General features: G+C 54.3%; 1 protein-coding gene across 1 annotated transcript; it reads left to right on the top strand.

Moving 5' to 3' along the window:
* The first annotated feature begins 99 nt into the window (after positions 1–99).
* On the top strand, positions 100–16,233 carry GYS1 (glycogen synthase 1). The gene is made up of 16 exons (XM_006747517.3): positions 100–444; positions 1,940–2,121; positions 4,199–4,390; positions 5,297–5,482; positions 5,711–5,855; positions 6,683–6,800; positions 7,107–7,227; positions 7,503–7,609; positions 9,004–9,063; positions 9,156–9,234; positions 11,002–11,115; positions 11,394–11,520; positions 13,418–13,513; positions 13,673–13,836; positions 14,506–14,586; positions 14,743–16,233. Exons 1-16 carry the CDS (start codon positions 327–329, stop codon positions 15,064–15,066), a joined length of 2,214 nt encoding a protein of 737 aa, XP_006747580.1. The 5' UTR covers positions 100–326; the 3' UTR covers positions 15,067–16,233.

Genomic DNA, 16,233 nt, shown 5'->3' with positions numbered 1-16,233 from the left:
ACCCTACCTTGTTCATCAATGAGGAGATGCGTCAGCCCCCTCCCCCGGGCACAGGCCAATGGCTCTGGTCGGGGGGCGGACCCCACCTCCGGGCGGCCTCAAGATTTCACTGCAGGGGCCCCACCAGGCTCAGTGACGCTGCGGCCGCCTCCTGCCTAGGGCCTGGCCCTCCCTGGCGGGGGTGCGGTCGTGCAATAGGAAGCCGAGGGCGTTGCAAGCTTCCCGTTGGGCACTAGCTACCTGGCCCCGCGCCCTGCCCTTTGCATTCCCCAGACACCTCTGGAGCCCCCACCTGTGGCCCCTGGAGCCCCCTTCACGCGTCGGCCATGCCTCTAAGTCGCACTTTGTCCATGTCCTCCCTGCCAGGACTGGAGGATTGGGAGGATGAATTCGACCTGGAGAACACAGTGCTCTTCGAGGTGGCCTGGGAGGTGGCCAACAAGGGTGAGCACGCCAGGCGGTGGGTCGCGGACGAGGAGGGCAGTCGGCGATGGGAGCCGGCACTCTTGAGTAATACAGGGACAGGACTACATGGCATGACTCTTGGGTTCTGGCCAAGGAGCCTATGACTTCTGTGTCCTTGGGGAGGGGCCGAGGTATATCTCCTGGACCCTGGCGGGGTGGGGATGAGCCGCCTCACTGTTAAAAGGAAAAGAGGCCGAAGTCCAGTTGCTGGGTCCTAGGGAAGAGGGGGCTAAAATGAAAGATTCCTAGGTCCTGGAGGGAGGTTTCTGAGAGACCAGTGACCTAGGTCCTGAACAGGGAAGGAAACGGGTGGGGGGTGTTGGCACTTCCTAGTGCAAACCTGGGAAGTGGCTGGGTTTCAGGTCCGCGGCCCTGGGGGAAGAGTCTGGGGATATAACTCCGGATTTGGTAGAGAACCAACTGGGAGATAGGATGCATGAGTCGTGGTGGCAGAATTTGGGCGCTGGCCACTTGAGAGTAAAGATGGGAGGGGCTGCAGACTCTAATTCTTAGATCTTTGGGTCAGAGAGAGTTGGGGTCTGAATGCCTAGGCTCTGAAGGGAGCCGAGGGTATGAGCTACAGGTTCCTAAGAGTAGGGGAGCCTGGGGCCTCAGACACATGCGTACTGGAATGAGGGAAGCCTGGGAAGTCCTAGGTTGGTCAGGGGCTGGGCCCAAGGATGGGAGGGGCTGGGGGCCTAGATTCCTGCATCCCAGGCCCTGAAGGGCCTAAAGTTCTGGGTTTGGAAAACCAGCTGGGGCTGGAGGGAGCTAGGGTTTTGCTTTGCTGAGTCTTGGGAGAGAATGGGACCGGGTCTTACACCACGGCAGGCGGCCCTCAAACTGGGAGCCATGTATCACCAGGGCCCAGGCTCCCGTAGGTAAGGAGGCTGAGAGCCCAGACTCCTGGGTCTGGAGTGAAGTCATGGGAGGAGCAGGGCCCTGCATGTGTGTCCTCGGTTGGGGAAAAGAGACTGGGGGACAGTTCAGCAGAGCCCCTGGTGGGGGGGGGGCACCGAATGACAATTCAGCCTTCTCTTAGGCAACTGTGGGAATCTGAATAGGGCGATGAAGAGAGATTCTCCCCTACTGTGACCTAGAGCCTGACTGAGAATTTAAACCCAGCTCCTGTAAGCTGGGAACTCGGGAATCTGGGTCCTGCTAATCCTTGTCAGCTTTTCTCATCGTTGGGACTCCAGTCCCTAATTCCCTCAGACCCGGAGCCCAGGTCCCTAGCCCTTTCCTGTCTGACTCAGAAGTTTAGCCTGAGCCCCATTCTCCCTTAGACCCGAGAGTACAGCCCTCGAACTCCTATCTTACTTTCCTCTGACTGAGAAGTATGGGCTTCCAGTCCCCTCCTCCCTCTAAGCCAGAAGTCCAGGGCCCCAGCACCTTCCATGCTCCCCACCCCCACCCCAGGTCCCAGACCTGTGGACCTCGGCTGGGGCCTGCCCTCACACCCTTGGGCCCACAGTGGGAGGCATCTACACGGTGCTGCAGACAAAGGCGAAGGTGACAGGGGATGAGTGGGGCGACAACTACTACCTGGTGGGACCTTACACGGAGCAGGGTGTGAGGACCCAGGTGGAACTGCTCGAGCCCCCAACCCCGGCCCTGAAGAAGACACTGGACTGCATGAACAGCAAAGGCTGCAAGGTAGGACATGGCCTGGCTGAGGGTAGGGAGGTGGGCGCCCAGAGTTAGGGTGGGAGCAGCAGATGGAGAAGGGACTGTGGGGAAGGGGGCGGATAGCCCCCTGGGGAGAGAGAGGCATGTACAGAAACACAGGATGACCCAGTACTTTCTCAAGCAGACACAGAGGAGGTAAGATTAACAGACACTCAGACAGATGCAGGACCCCATGAAATAGGTGGGTGAGCCCCAAGCTATAAGACATTGGTGAATGGACAGACAGACAGCAGGTACAAGATAGACCAAGAGATGGTTCCTAGAGGCCGAGATCGTCAGACCCACAGAGAGAAGAAGATCTAGATAGAAAGACAGCCAGCAAGATAGAACCCAGGGCAGGTGGGCTTGGGGTGAGGCAGGAGTTGCCACAGTAGGGGTTCCGGAGCCTGAAGTTCAAAGTCACCTCCACTCTCTGCCTGTGACCTTGGCTAATAAACCTGCTAATAGCATCTACCTTGTATGGTTTTTGGGAGGATGCAGTAGTTAATAAAGTCTTCAGCTCAGTTCCTGGCTTCAGTTAGTACTGTGTATGAGCTACTGACATCATGGCCGTCATCATCATCATCATTACTGTAAACAGCCAAGCTTGCAATGAGGTGGACAGGCAGACCAAGGGAGACAGATGGATAGAGAGAGATTGAGTGTCCCAAAAGGTGATGATAGCCCCAGGGACTAGAGCAATTAGGGAGAGAGAAGAAGAAAAACAGCCCGATGTTTCAGGGAGAAGGCCCTAGAAGGGAGAGGAAGATGGAGTACCAATGAAGAGAAGAGAGCTAGGCGAGCAGACCCGGGGTGGGGGGAGTGGGAGAGGGGCAGAGATTCAGAGGGGCAGAGCCAGGAATTAAAGATAGGAGGGGAGATCTCGTCCCAGGGCTCCAGATGAGGACCAAAGGATGAGCACAGATTGATGACTGCTGCCTGCAGAGGTGACCATGAAGTAGCAGGCCTCAACCTCATGACAGGTTGGGGTCTGGGAGGGAGGAAGTACAGTGGTTGCTGCATTCATTCACAGCCTCTGGCTTGGGGTGGGGTCTGGAGGCCAGGTAGGCCTGGCTGTGTCCCTAAGGAACCCTAGGACAGCCCAGCCCTACCCCATGGCAGCTGCTCCCCACGTGCTGGGGGCCTAAGAATAGCCCCCCTCCCCCCCAGCGAAAGGGCAGACCACAGCTGGGAGGGGGAGGGGCAGGGCATCAAAGTCAGGCTCCCCGGGGCTGGGAAAAGCCAGGTCGGGGAGGCATAGGACTGCTCGATGCCTGCACAGGGCCGGGGCCGTGGCAGCAGGCCCAGAACCTGAGGCTGTCATCTCGGGAGGAAAGCAGTCGCCAACCAGAGGAACGTGGCAGACGCAGAATGAAATGTGCCAGCGAGGTTTAGAGATGGGGCAGTAGGTAGAAAAATGCAGCCCCTGGGGAAGGAAAGAGGGCAGCTGGTGTGAGAAGGGGTGGCTGCAGAGTACAAAACGGGCCTCAGGGCAGGGCAAGGAGGCAGCCGGTGACAAACTTATGGTGAAAGCGTCAGACGCCAGGCAGCAGGTGTGGAAGAAATAGGGCAGGGAGAACAGGAAAAGAAGCATCCAGTGGAAGGAATTTGCTGCAGAAGGAAAAGATCATGGGGAAAAAAAAAAAAGATCATGGGAGAAAGCAACGCGAGGGTCGGCAGGAGAGAAGTGGCAGCAAACACGGGAGCAAGGCGGCAGGTTGGAGATATCGTAAGGGTGGAAAAACAAGGCAGTGGAGGCACAGAGAGGACGTGTCAAATGCGTGGTTATAGGTAGAGAAAAGAGGCAGTGGGGAGGAGCAGGGTAGTGGTTATAGAAACTAAGCAAGGAACAGGGTAAATATAACTGATGGAAAAAGATCATGGTGGGAATACCTAACAGCACATAGAGAAATAAGGCAGCGGGTGAGAAATTAGCAGCAGATACAGAAACAGGGTGGAAGAACTGGGTTGGGAAGGCAGCTGCCTGTGGCCAGGAGAGCCCCAGGTGCTGAGCCCAGAGACGTGTGGCCACAGCCCTGAGCCTTCCCGCGGGGGGGCCCCACAGGTGTACTTCGGTCGCTGGCTGATCGAGGGGGGCCCCCTGGTGGTGCTCCTGGATGTGGGGGCCTCAGCCTGGGCCCTGGAGCGCTGGAAGGGGGAGCTCTGGGACACCTGCAACATCGGGGTGCCCTGGTATGACCGTGAGGCCAACGACGCCGTCCTTTTTGGCTTCCTCACCACCTGGTTCCTGGGTGAGGTAGGCCCCATTGCCCCTCCCCATGTCACTCCTTCCGACCCTGGCCCCAAACTGCAATGGTCATCAGCCCCTGGCCAGGGGGTGGCTGGGTGGGGGCCAGAGACTGGCTGGCTTCTCCCAGGGCATTCTGGGAGCTGTAGGTCCTTTTCCAAGCATGAGCTCTAAACTTTGGGAACATGGACATCCAGGGACCCAGACTCTTGTTTTCCTCAGAGACTCAAACTCCCAACCCCAACTTAATTCACTCTAATCTTCCAAGTGTAAGATTTTTGAGCCATTAGCTTTTGGGGGTGCTGGCCTGGCTGGAGGGTTTGTACCAGGGAATTCTGGGAGTTGTAGTTCTCTAGTCTGATAGTGGCTGGACTTAGCTCTGAATTGGGACCCTGGATGTTTGGGGATCTCCAGCCTATATGAGAACCAGGAATCCTGGTTCTGACCCCCCTTAGCTTTTAAAAGGCTCAGGAAACTTCGCTTCTCATGACACAGGGAAAACAGTCTAGGAACTGGCTATTCCTAGGGCATTCTGGGAGTTGTAGTCCTTTAGCCAGTATTGGGTACAGTTCTACTCTTGATTGAGATAAAGAGTCTCCAGGAATTGCATGCAGGACCTGGGGACGCTCTCCAATTCAGCCCTGCTGGGACTTAGAAGATTGGCCAAAAAACCAAACCAAAACAAAAAAACCACCAAAACCCCAGCTCCCATCAGCCTTTGGGGATGGGGTCAGCTGGTCTGGCCGTCTCAAGGATTTACAGTTCCTTATTCTAGGGGGATGGCAGTGGGTGACCATCCATTCTGTGCAGGAGTGGTGATAGCTCTCCCCTGCTTCCTCGTCCACCTTGGGGGATTGTCGATTGCCTACACAACACATACGGAGACATGTTGGCCCTGTTCCTGTTGCCCCCTAGTTCCTAGCCCAGAACGAGGAGAAGCCACATGTGGTTGCACACTTCCACGAGTGGTTGGCGGGCGTTGGACTCTGCCTGTGCCGGGCACGGCGGCTGCCTGTAGCTACAATCTTCACCACCCACGCCACGCTCCTGGGACGATACCTGTGTGCAGGTGCTGTGGACTTCTACAACAACCTGGAGAATGTGAGCCGGGAATGTGGCCCAGGGGGGCTCCGAGTGTTTCAGGACAGCCCAGGGGGATCAAGCTTCCTTTTCTCCCATGACCCAGGAGTCCCAAGTCCTCAGCCCTCTCCTCCCTCAGACCCAGGAGGAGTTCAGTTTCCAGCCCCAACCACCCCCAGGACCCCGGAGTCTAGACCTCCAGTCTTCTCCCCAGTTCTTCCACCCTGACTGCCCTCCCTTCCCACCCAGTTCAATGTGGACAAGGAAGCAGGTGAGAGGCAAATCTATCACCGCTACTGCATGGAGCGGGCAGCAGCCCACTGCGCTCACGTCTTTACTACTGTGTCCCAGATCACCGCCATCGAGGCTCAGCACCTACTCAAGAGGAAACCAGGTAGGGTATAGGGTGGGGTCCCTAGACATGAATGAGGTAGTCTGTGCTAAGGCCTAGACCAGTTTTTTTAACTGTAGAGAGCAAAGAACTACACCTCCCAGAAGGCCCTAAGTTGGTGACCTGAATATGAAGTTGCCTGGCTGTACACCCTAGAGACTAATGGGAGGTGTCATTTCTTTGACATTAATCTCAAGATGGTAAAGTTATTTTATTGGCTAATGTAGATTTCGGTCTTCCGGAAGGGAGCGGAGTTTCACTGGGTTTTGATTTTGAGAAGAGCAGTGTTGGAACCAGTTATTCTAACCGAGTTATGGTACCCATTCTCAACGGGTGTACTGTGAGAACTACAACTCCCAGAGGCCCCAAGGTGGATCATTTCCCTATGGGGTTAGCCATTTGCAGGGGCTGCTGGGATTTGTAGCTGTGCTTGTGAACAGAAGCAGGTAACTTTGGGCAAGAAGGCATCCCAGTGGCAGGACAGCTGGAGCTTCTAAAGCAAAGACATTGTTCAAGGAAAGGAGTCTTTCCTTTGTTTATTCATTCAGGCACACTGATCTGAATGAATAAATGAAGATCTGAAACATGGACCTTCGGGCGCCTGGGTGGCTCAGTTGGTTAAGCCACTGCCTTCGGCCCAGGTCATGATCCTGGAGTCCCGGGATCGAGTCTCACATTGGGCTCCCTGCTCAGCAGGGAGTCTGCTTCTCCCTCTGACCCTCCCCCCTCTCATGCGCACGCGCGTGCTCTCTCTCATTCTCTCTCTGAAATGAATAAATAAAATCTTAAAAAAAAAAAAATGAAACGTGGACCTTCTCCCCCAACCCCAGATATCGTGACCCCCAATGGGCTGAATGTGAAGAAGTTCTCCGCCATGCATGAGTTCCAGAACCTCCACGCTCAGAGCAAGGCTCGAATCCAGGAGTTTGTGCGGGGCCATTTTTATGGGTACGTGGACCGGATACCTAGGTCTTGAGAGAGGAGGGGGTTGGGAGCCCACGTCCTGAGTGTAAGAGACAGAATAGCCGGCGGCTCAGCCTCTTGAGCTCCTGAACCCCAGAACAATGGCTGAGTATTGAGGGATGGATCCCCATCCAAGGAAAGAAGAACCACGATTTCCAGGAGTCCCCATGGTGCCTCTGCTCTTGCTAAGCTGTTCTTTGCCCCTGTGGCTGCTGGGGTTTGTAGCTTCAAGGCCAGGGCTACAGGGTCCCCCACCCTTGGCTTCACCCTGCCTTATTATGGCTTTTTTAGGCACCTGGACTTCAACTTGGACAAGACCTTGTATTTCTTTATCGCTGGCCGCTACGAGTTCTCTAACAAGGGGGCCGACGTCTTCCTAGAGGCCTTGGCCCGGCTCAACTATCTGCTCAGAGTAAGGCCTGGGCTGTCTGTGAGGACACGAAAAGAGGACGAGGAAATCAGGACATAAGTGGGGGGGGGGGCGTGTAGGGACACCCATGTGTGAATGGGGAAGTGTCGAGACCCAGAGAGCAGACCAGAGTCCCCGTGGGGATGGTAACTTCAGTTCTCCTTGACAGGAAGAGGCATGGCGGGGCCATAGTGGTCTTGATGGGCGGAAAAGGGTAGGTGGCCTCAGGGTTGATTCTGAACCCCTCCCTCCAACCCCACGCCTTTTCCTCTGCCCAGGTAAACGGCAGTGAGCAGACAGTGGTCGCCTTCTTCATCATGCCAGCTCGGACCAACAATTTCAACGTGGAAACCCTCAAGGGCCAGGCTGTGCGCAAGCAGCTCTGGTCAGCAGCCCTGGGCCCAGGAGCCCTGCCATTCCCACTTCCAGCTTTGTGCTTCGGGAGGCTCAGTTTTGTTCTCTGGAACACAAGCAACTCGCCCCACCAATTCCTAGGGAAGTAGCTTGCTTGAGAGGCCTCTAGTTCAGGGATAGTAAGGAGTTGCAGGCAGGACAAGTGTGACCGCAGAACCAGGGCTCTGGTGAGGTCCCCCTTGTGCCACTTGTGACTTTGGGCAAATAATTCTGCCTCTGCAAGCCTCAGTTTCCTCAAATGCAAAACCCATTCATCAGCCAGCAGATATTCATTGAGCACCTACCATGTCAGGCACTGTTCCAGGCCTTGGGGACACGAGGGAAGATCAGTCAATCAAATGCAAAACCCATTCATCAGCCAGCAGATACTCATTGAGCACCTACCATGTACCAGGCACTGTTCCAGGCCTTGGGGACAAGAGACGATCCCTGCCCTCGCCACTGAGCTCACATTCTAGAAAGTTCTACAGAAAGTGCTCTGGGGCGCCTGGCTGGCTCAGTCAGTAGAGCATGTGACTCTTGATCTTGGGGTTGTGAGTTCAAGCCCCATGTCAGGTGTAGAGATTACTTAAAATCTTTTGAAAAGTGCTCTGGCAAGAAAATAAAGCAGGACTGGAATATGAGACAGGACATGGAGTTGTCAGGAGAGGCCACACTGAGAAAGTGCCATTGGGTAGAGGAATGGCAATAGAGGAAATGAGGGAGGGTGCCCTGTGTGTATCTGGGGAATAGCATTTCAGGCAGAGGAACAGCAGATGCAAAGGCCCTGGGGTGTGTTTGAGAAACCACAAGGAGACCAGTGGGGCTGGAGCAGTGTGCTGGAGGGAGATGGGGTAGAAAATGAGGCCCGAGCTATGAGACGATTATGAGCCGAGGAAATGTCAATGAAGCTGTAGAGTGTCACTAATTGCTAGCTTCCCTCGTGTACCTCAAGTTTCCTCTCTCAGAACACAATTTTCCCTTTTTATAAAATGGTGCTCAGCATTGCCACTGTCAGGACTAGTGCAAGTCCTAAAAATAGCTGACATTTCTGGAAGGCTCACCTTGTGCCAGGCACTGTGCACTTTTTGTCATGACTTCATCAAGTTTTCACTGCATACCTATGAGGTTGGTTCTATTTTTATCCCTGTCTGACAGATGAGTCACTGAAGTCAGAGAGGGGAGGCCACCTGTCCCTGGCCACACAGGCTGATGCAAAGCACAAGGGATTCGAGCCTTCCAGGGCCCGTTTCCCAGCTCCCCATCCTCCAGCTCAGAATCCCCAGGGCCTCTCCGCTCAGACCTCGGTTTTCCAGCTGCCCCACAAACCTAACAACACATGGCAGCTGGTATGTGTATATGATGCTGTGGCTTTAATTCTTCTAGGGATACGGCCAACACCGTGAAAGAGAAGTTTGGAAGGAAGCTTTACGAGTCCTTGCTGGTGTGAGTGTCCCACCCCCAGCCCTGCATCCTCCTGGGCCCTAATTGCTCTCCTCTCCCCTGATTCCCAGACGTGTACCCTGCTCACCTTGCAGGGGGAGCCTCCCAGACATGAACAAAATGCTGGATAAGGAGGACTTCACCATGATGAAGAGAGCCATCTTTGCTACACAGGTATGGTTGGGACCCCTCAACCGAGAGCTGGCAGCCCTTTTCAGGGCATCAATTCTCAAGTCCACCGAAGGTGTGAACTGACTGGTAGACATTCAGTTTCCTGAGGGCAGCCTGTTTTCCCATGGCTTATTCTGCTACATGGGCTGCTGGGAATTGAAGTTTCTTTCTTTCTTTTTCTTTTCTTTTCTTTTCTTTCTTTCTTCTTCCTTCCTTCTTTTCTCTTCTTTCTTTTTTTCTTCCTTCCTTCCTTCCTTCTTTTCTTTCTTTCTTTCTCTTTTGTTTGTTTTTTTTTTTGTTTTTCTTTGAGTTGTAATTTCCTTGAGTCTCTAGGGTCAAAGGACAAAAGGTGAAAGGAAACTTTAGGAAGCCAACCGAGCCACAAAAGGAGAACAAGTCCCTGCGGTCCCTGGGTCTTGCTGCAAACTAGCTGCGTACTCATTAGAGCCAGAAGGTCCGCTAAAACACTTGTCATTACCAGAAGAACACTGAAAACTCTCAGCAGCCCCTGCTTTTCTTATCCCACTGGCTGTGTCTTAGTCCCCAAACATTCCTGGGAGTTGTAGCTTCTTTAGATTCCTGAGGTTAATGCAGTTAGGCAGATGGGAAACCGTAGAGGAACATGGTAGGAACAGAATGAGAACTACAACTCCCATCAGCCCCTGCTTCATGGAGTCTTCCCTAGTCCCAGAGGCTTCTGGGAGGTAGAGTTCTTTTCTTCTCTGGAGTCAAGAATCTTTGGTACCTGTAGTCAGGGCTGGTGAGCCATTTCCTGGGGAATGGAAACCTAGATAAGCCAAGGTGCACGAACACGGTGTGATGTGCTTTTGGCCAAACTACAATTTCCAATAGTCCCTAAGGCAGTCGGTCTCCCTGAGGATGTATCTGCCATGGGGCTGCTGGGAGTTGTAGTTTCTTGCAGCTACTGGAGGGCAACTGAAGGTGAGCAGAACTTTTCATGAGATGGAAGAGGTACCAATAACTATCTGTCCCAGCACATGGGAGTTCCTCGATCTGGCCTCTTCCAGTGACTCTTGGGAATTGTGGTTTCTTTGGGCCTTGGTTGGGAGTGGAGGTGGAGGGAATTACAGGATGGAGAGTAAAGGGAACTTGGAGAGAAAGCGAGCCAGGATTTTCATAAGAAAACTACAACTAAGGGCCCCTGGGTGGCTCAGTCAGTTGAGCGTCCAACTCTTTTTTTTTTTTAAAGATTTTATTTATTTGACAGAGAGAGACACAGCGAGAGAGGGAACACAAGCAGGGGGAGTGGGAGAGGGAGAAGCAGGCTTCCCGCGGAGCAGGGAGCCCGATGCGGGGCTCGATCCCAGGACCCTGGGATCATGACCCGAGCCAAAGGCAGCCGCTCAACTGACTGAGCCACCCAGGCGCCCCGAGCGTCCAACTCTTGATTTCAGCTCAGGTCATGATCTCAGGGTCGTGAGATCAAGACCTGCGTTGGGCTCCGTGCTGGCATGGAGCCTGCTTGAGATTCTCTCTCTCTTTCCCTCTCCCTCCCATCTCTCTCTCTCTCTCTCTCTCAAAACAAACCAACAAAACCCAAACAGAAAACCTGCAACTTCCAGCAGCCCCTGAAGCTTGCTACCATATTGGCAAAGTCTCTGCCCCATTGATTACAACTCCTAATCTCTTAGGCTTGTGGTTCCCACAACCTGGTGGGAACTGTGGTCTCCCCAGGGTCAGCATGGCTCATAGGGAACTAAGGAGCCCCGGTCCCTTCTCTGACCCCCATCCCACTTGTGGCCCCTACAGCGGCAGTCTTTCCCCCCCGTGTGCACCCACAACATGCTGGACGACTCCTCGGACCCTATCCTGACCACCATCCGCCGAATTGGGCTCTTCAATAGTAGTGCTGACAGGGTCAAGGTGAGGACAACGGTCAGGGAGGGTTAAGCATGGTGGGGTGGGGTGGGGGTAGGGGGAGCCTGGGCCTCATATCCCCCCTTTCCCTTAGTTTATCAAAGGATTGCTGCGTTTAGAAAGGACCTTAGCTTTTTAAGCAGGCAGACTTAGATTCAAATCCTTGTCCTCCCACTGACTTGGGTGACTCTAGACAAGTCTTTCGCCCTCTCTGGGCCACTCCAGAATCCCAGGGAGTAGCTAAATAAGGCGCTTGGGCTGAACTCTTCTTTTTTCATGGCTAGGTGATTTTCCATCCAGAGTTCCTCTCCTCCACCAGCCCTCTGCTCCCCGTGGATTATGAGGAATTTGTCCGTGGCTGCCATCTTGGGGTCTTCCCTTCCTACTATGAGCCTTGGGGCTACACGCCGGGTGAGTGCAGCGTGGTGGTGGGCTTCTGGTCTGATCAGGCATGATCGATTGAGGCACTTGTCCCGTTCTGTGCCCCAAGCTCTCCTTTGCAAAACAGGGATGATGTCAACAGTCTGTTTTGCTACAGAATGTGTTTTTGTGACACAGTAGCTCATGTGATGCATAATTAGAGGTCACGTGTGATTTCCCCCCATTGGCTGATATTTGGCCCCCCAAATAATAACAGCTGAATGCATAGTTCACTCACACGACAGAATGTGGCCAAGGCTCCCTGAGATGTCCCCAGGGCCCATCTGCTCCACCTTCCTCTTTTAGGAAGGGGTTGGCTCTCTTTAGAGACACAGGCTCCAACTTGGACCTTATTTGCAATTCTCCCTCATTTAGGGACATTCTGCTGTGGCCCCAAACTCAACCCTACCTCACACACTTTTCAATCAAGTTACCTTCGTGTTTTTCAGGCTAAGGCAATAACACATTTGCTGTAGTTTTTCTTAATTTATGAGTAATTTAACAAATCTCTTAAACCGTGCTTTCATGATAATTAGGATGATGATTGTCCCAGTTTTATTTCTGTCACGGTTACAGTGATGACGAGGTTCTGTGTGCTTGGCCCCAACCCTATTTTTCCCCATAAGCCCTGTTATATCTGGAGCCTGCGTTTGCAGGTTACGCGGGTTTTTAGGAACACTTACATTTGAATAATAATAAACTGCTTGAAGCATTTCTCAGTCTTGTTTAGGGTATTAAATAAGGCAGAATGAGAGCCCTTCTCTTACCTCCTGTCAAAATAGACTGAAGCTGGGGCGCCAGTCAGTTAAGTGACTGACTCTTGGTTTCAGCTCAGGCCCTGATCTCAGGCTCCATGCCTAGTGCAGAGTCTGTATGGGACTCTTTCTCCCTCTCCCACTGCCCCTCCCCCAAAACGTGCTGTCTCTCTCTCTCTCTCTCAAATAAATAAATCTTTTTTAAAAGATAGACTGAAGCTATGATTAACCAGCCCACTCTATCTGGCACAAGAAAATATCTTACAGGTTGTGAGGATTAAGTAAAATGGTAGACATGGGAACAGAGTCCATACTTAATAATTCAGCATCCTACTGCCAAACTCTAGACTCTTCCTCATCCTGAAGCCTTGGGACAAGTAAATTCCCTTTTCTGAGCCTCCTAGCTTCCCTTCTGAGAAACAGACTATGATAGGGGCAGCTGGGTGGCTAAGTCGGTTAAGCATCTGCCTTTGGCTTGGCTCATGGCCCCAGGGTCCCAGGGTCCTAGGATGGAGCCCTCCATCCGGCTCCTTGCTCAGTGGGGGGCCTGCTTCTCCCTCTCTCTCTGCTGCTCTCCCTGCTCATTCTCTCTCTCAAATAAATAAATAAAAAATCTTAGGGGTGCCTGGGCGGCTCAGTCTTTAAGCGTCTGCCTTCCGCTCGGGTCTTGATCCCGGGCTTCTGGGATCGAGCCCCACATCGGGCTCCCTGCTCAGCGGGGAGCCTGCTTCTCCCTCTCCCACCCCCCCCTGCTTGTGTTCCCGCTCTCGCTGTCTCTCTCTCAGAGAGAGAGACACAGACCGCTGAGCAGGGAGCCCGATGCGGGGTTCGATCCCAGGACCCCGGGGCCATGACCCGAACCGAAGGCAGACGCCTAACGACTGAGCCACCCAGGTGCCCCTAAATAAATAAAATCTTAAAAAAAGATAACAAGTCTTAAAAACAAACAAACAGAACATTTAAAAAAAAAAAAAAAAAAAAGGAAGAAACGGACCGATAGTCTAATGTGCTGCCTTTGGGCTCAGTGATTTGCTTAAGGTGTCAGTAGAGGGCGCTGTTGGGGCTTTTATTGCGATTTAAGAGGCTGCAAAGGGGAAAGCTAAGTGGACCTTCCTCCTCATGCCTTCCTGCAGCTGAGTGCACGGTTATGGGCATCCCCAGTATCTCCACCAACCTCTCCGGCTTCGGCTGCTTCATGGAGGAACACATTGCAGACCCCTCAGCTTACGGTCGGTGCCCAGACTGAGAGCCGAGACTCCTGGATCCAGGGGGAGGAAGGGGTGGCCTCCTGGGTCCTGGGGGGAGGAGGAGTCCTGGCTCCAGAGAGTCCCTGGAAGAATGAAGGTTTCCTTGGTCTGATTTCTAAGCCCCCGTCCTGGCCCCCACAGGCATCTACATTCTGGACCGGCGGTTCCGCAGTCTGGATGATTCCTGCTCGCAGCTCACCTCCTTCCTCTACAGCTTCTGCCAGCAGAGCCGGCGGCAGCGCATCATCCAGCGAAACCGCACGGAGCGCCTCTCAGACCTTCTGGACTGGAAATACCTAGGCCGGGTATGACTCCCTCCCACGTCCTCTGCAGGTGAATCGGCCGCTTCCGGCTCTGGGTCTCTCATTCCTCAGCCTCCAAGGCTGCCGCGGGACGCAGCCTCCTTCCACCTGTAACAGTCGCTGTCCCTTTAAGAAATTAACCAGCTTTGGGGCGCCTGGGTGGCTCAGTTGGTTAAGCGACTGCCTTCGGCTCAGGTCATGATCCTGGAGTCCCGGGATCGCGTCCCGCCTCGGGCTCCCTGCTGTCAGCAGGGAGTCTGCTTCTCCCTCTGACCCTCCCCCCTCATGCTCTCTCTCTCTATCTCATTCTCTCTCTCAAATAAATAAATAGAATCTTTAAAAAAAAAAAAAAAGAAATTATTCAGCTTTTGCAGATAGACCACGTTGGTGACAATTACCTTCCTCGTATAAGTGTATGGCGAAAGAGATAACCAACTTAAGAATTCTGCCCCTGTTAATGAGGTGTGGCTCTGAGACAGTCCGTTCACAGCTCTGCTTATCTACTTAAGGAGTGGAGCCAGAAAGATGGATAATTGGCGTAGGGGCCATCTGCAAGGTGCCGGAGTGTGCTCATTTGCATAGAGTGTGGCTAGGGTCCGCCCCCTTCTAGCTCTGCCGGGGGCGGGGTCTGGCTCGCGTTCCCTGACGCCCCCTCCCTTTCTTTTCCCCAAGTACTACATGTCTGCACGCCACATGGCGCTGGCCAAAGCCTTTCCAGAGCACTTCACCTATGAGCCCCACGAGGCTGACGCGGTGAGTGGACCCCGATCTCTCTGATGCGCCCGGAGCTAGAGGGCTGGGGTAGGGGCGCGTCCCTCCTGGAGTGGGAAGGTCCGGGGGAGGGGAGGAACCGTAGGAGGCCTCTGCTCACTCTGCGGTTTGTGCCGCCCCCCCCTCCCCGTAACGCAGACCCAGGGCTACCGCTACCCACGGCCGGCCTCAGTGCCACCGTCGCCCTCGCTGTCACGACACTCAAGCCCGCACCAGAGTGAGGATGAGGAGGAACCCCGGGACGGGCCGCCTGACATAGACGGGGAGCGCTACGACGAGGACGAGGAGGCAGCCAAGGACCGGCGCAACATCCGCGCCCCCGAGTGGCCGCGCCGCGCCTCCTGCGCCTCTTCCACCGGCGGGAGCAAGCGCAGCTCGGTGGACACGGCGCCCTCCAGCTCGCTCAGCACTCCCAGCGAGCCGCTCAGCCCTGCCAGCTCCCTGGGCGAGGAGCGCAACTAAGTCCGGTGCCCCACACTGCCAGCCCATCCTGCCGCCCTCGTCCAGAGGGTGGATGCAGAAAGGCGCCGTTCCGAAACCCCACTCCAGATCCCGAACCCTCCTGGGGTCCACAGCCCCGCCCCCTCCGCCATACACTCCAGCCCCTCTAGCTCCCCTCTCGGAATCCCCAACACTCCAAAATCCACAACGCCGTGCCTTTCCTGGGTTCCAGAATGCATAATCTGCGCCCTGGAGTCCTTCAGGCCTGGCCCAGACACCAGGGGCCAGGAACCTGCCATTTCCCTGCCATGGTGCCAGAGGTTTTAGGAAGCCTGGTCTGTTGCCTTCCAGGCAGGGGCTCCTAGAGCCCTTTGTGGCTTGCTAATTTTATAGCCCACAGACCAATCCACGCTCAGGCCTGGCCCAAGGGCCAGCAAGCCCTGGAAACCATGTGGTTTCCCTGCTAATGAGACAATCAAGTCCAAAGCTGGGCACTTTCAGGGACTTAACTGAATGCAGAAGGTCCTCCATTTCAACTCCAGAACTCAGGCTCCAGACCAGGGCACTCCCCTGTTTACTCTGATGTGGCTCTTCCTGGTGTGTCTGGCTCTGCCTGGAGGGCCCCTCCATCCCTGCTCTCCTCTTTCTCCGTACTTTGGCCAATGGGGTGATGGTGGTGCAGAACCACTTGGCTTCTCATTCCTTTTGGAGAATATGCAGTCTTTGTCTAGATGCCTCTCTGGCCTTTTCTGAACCAGACCTTTCTCCTCTTCCCTGAGTCTGAGCTCTCCTCCCTATCTTGGGATTCCTGTCCCCTCCAGGGAATCCCCCTGCTGAGGACAGAACTGGCTGTCTACCCCTGCCACAAGCCCCAAGCCCTAGGCCCACCACGAAACCACTGGGTTCTAGGTCCCGGCTGCCGAATCTAGAACCTTACCACTGTGCTGCTTCCTGGTCCCTTTCCCCTGGTCTAGAACTGAACCCCCTAGGTTCTAGAACTTTCATATTTACCTCCAGCCTCTTCCATCCTTAAGCTGTGCCCTGCCCCCAGCTTTGGTGAAAGGGAGGGGCCCTTCATGTGTGCTGTGCTGTGTCTGATGCACTTGGTTTGCAGTTGGGACGGGGAGGGCAGAACGGGGTGTGATTGATGTGTGTCCAGAGATGAAAAAATACATCTATATTTAAGAA

Source organism: Leptonychotes weddellii, chromosome 16 (assembly GCF_054177405.1).
Source record: "Leptonychotes weddellii isolate Sample4059 chromosome 16, ASM5417740v2, whole genome shotgun sequence".
Lineage (NCBI taxonomy): Eukaryota > Metazoa > Chordata > Mammalia > Carnivora > Phocidae > Leptonychotes > Leptonychotes weddellii.
Note: the sequence above shows the minus strand (reverse complement) of the source record. Positions and strands in the feature narration are given on the sequence as shown.

Bases quoted from the DNA above. Each gene is read 5' to 3' on its own strand.
- GYS1 (XM_006747517.3), top strand. From the start codon at position 327: ATGCCTCTAAGTCGCACTTTGTCCATGTCCTCCCTGCCAGGACTGGAG. The intron at 9,235-11,001 runs GTATGGTTGGGA...TGGCCCCTACAG, and splicing joins GAGCCATCTTTGCTACACAG to CGGCAGTCTTTCCCCCCCGT. The intron at 14,587-14,742 runs GTGAGTGGACCC...CCCGTAACGCAG, and splicing joins AGCCCCACGAGGCTGACGCG to ACCCAGGGCTACCGCTACCC.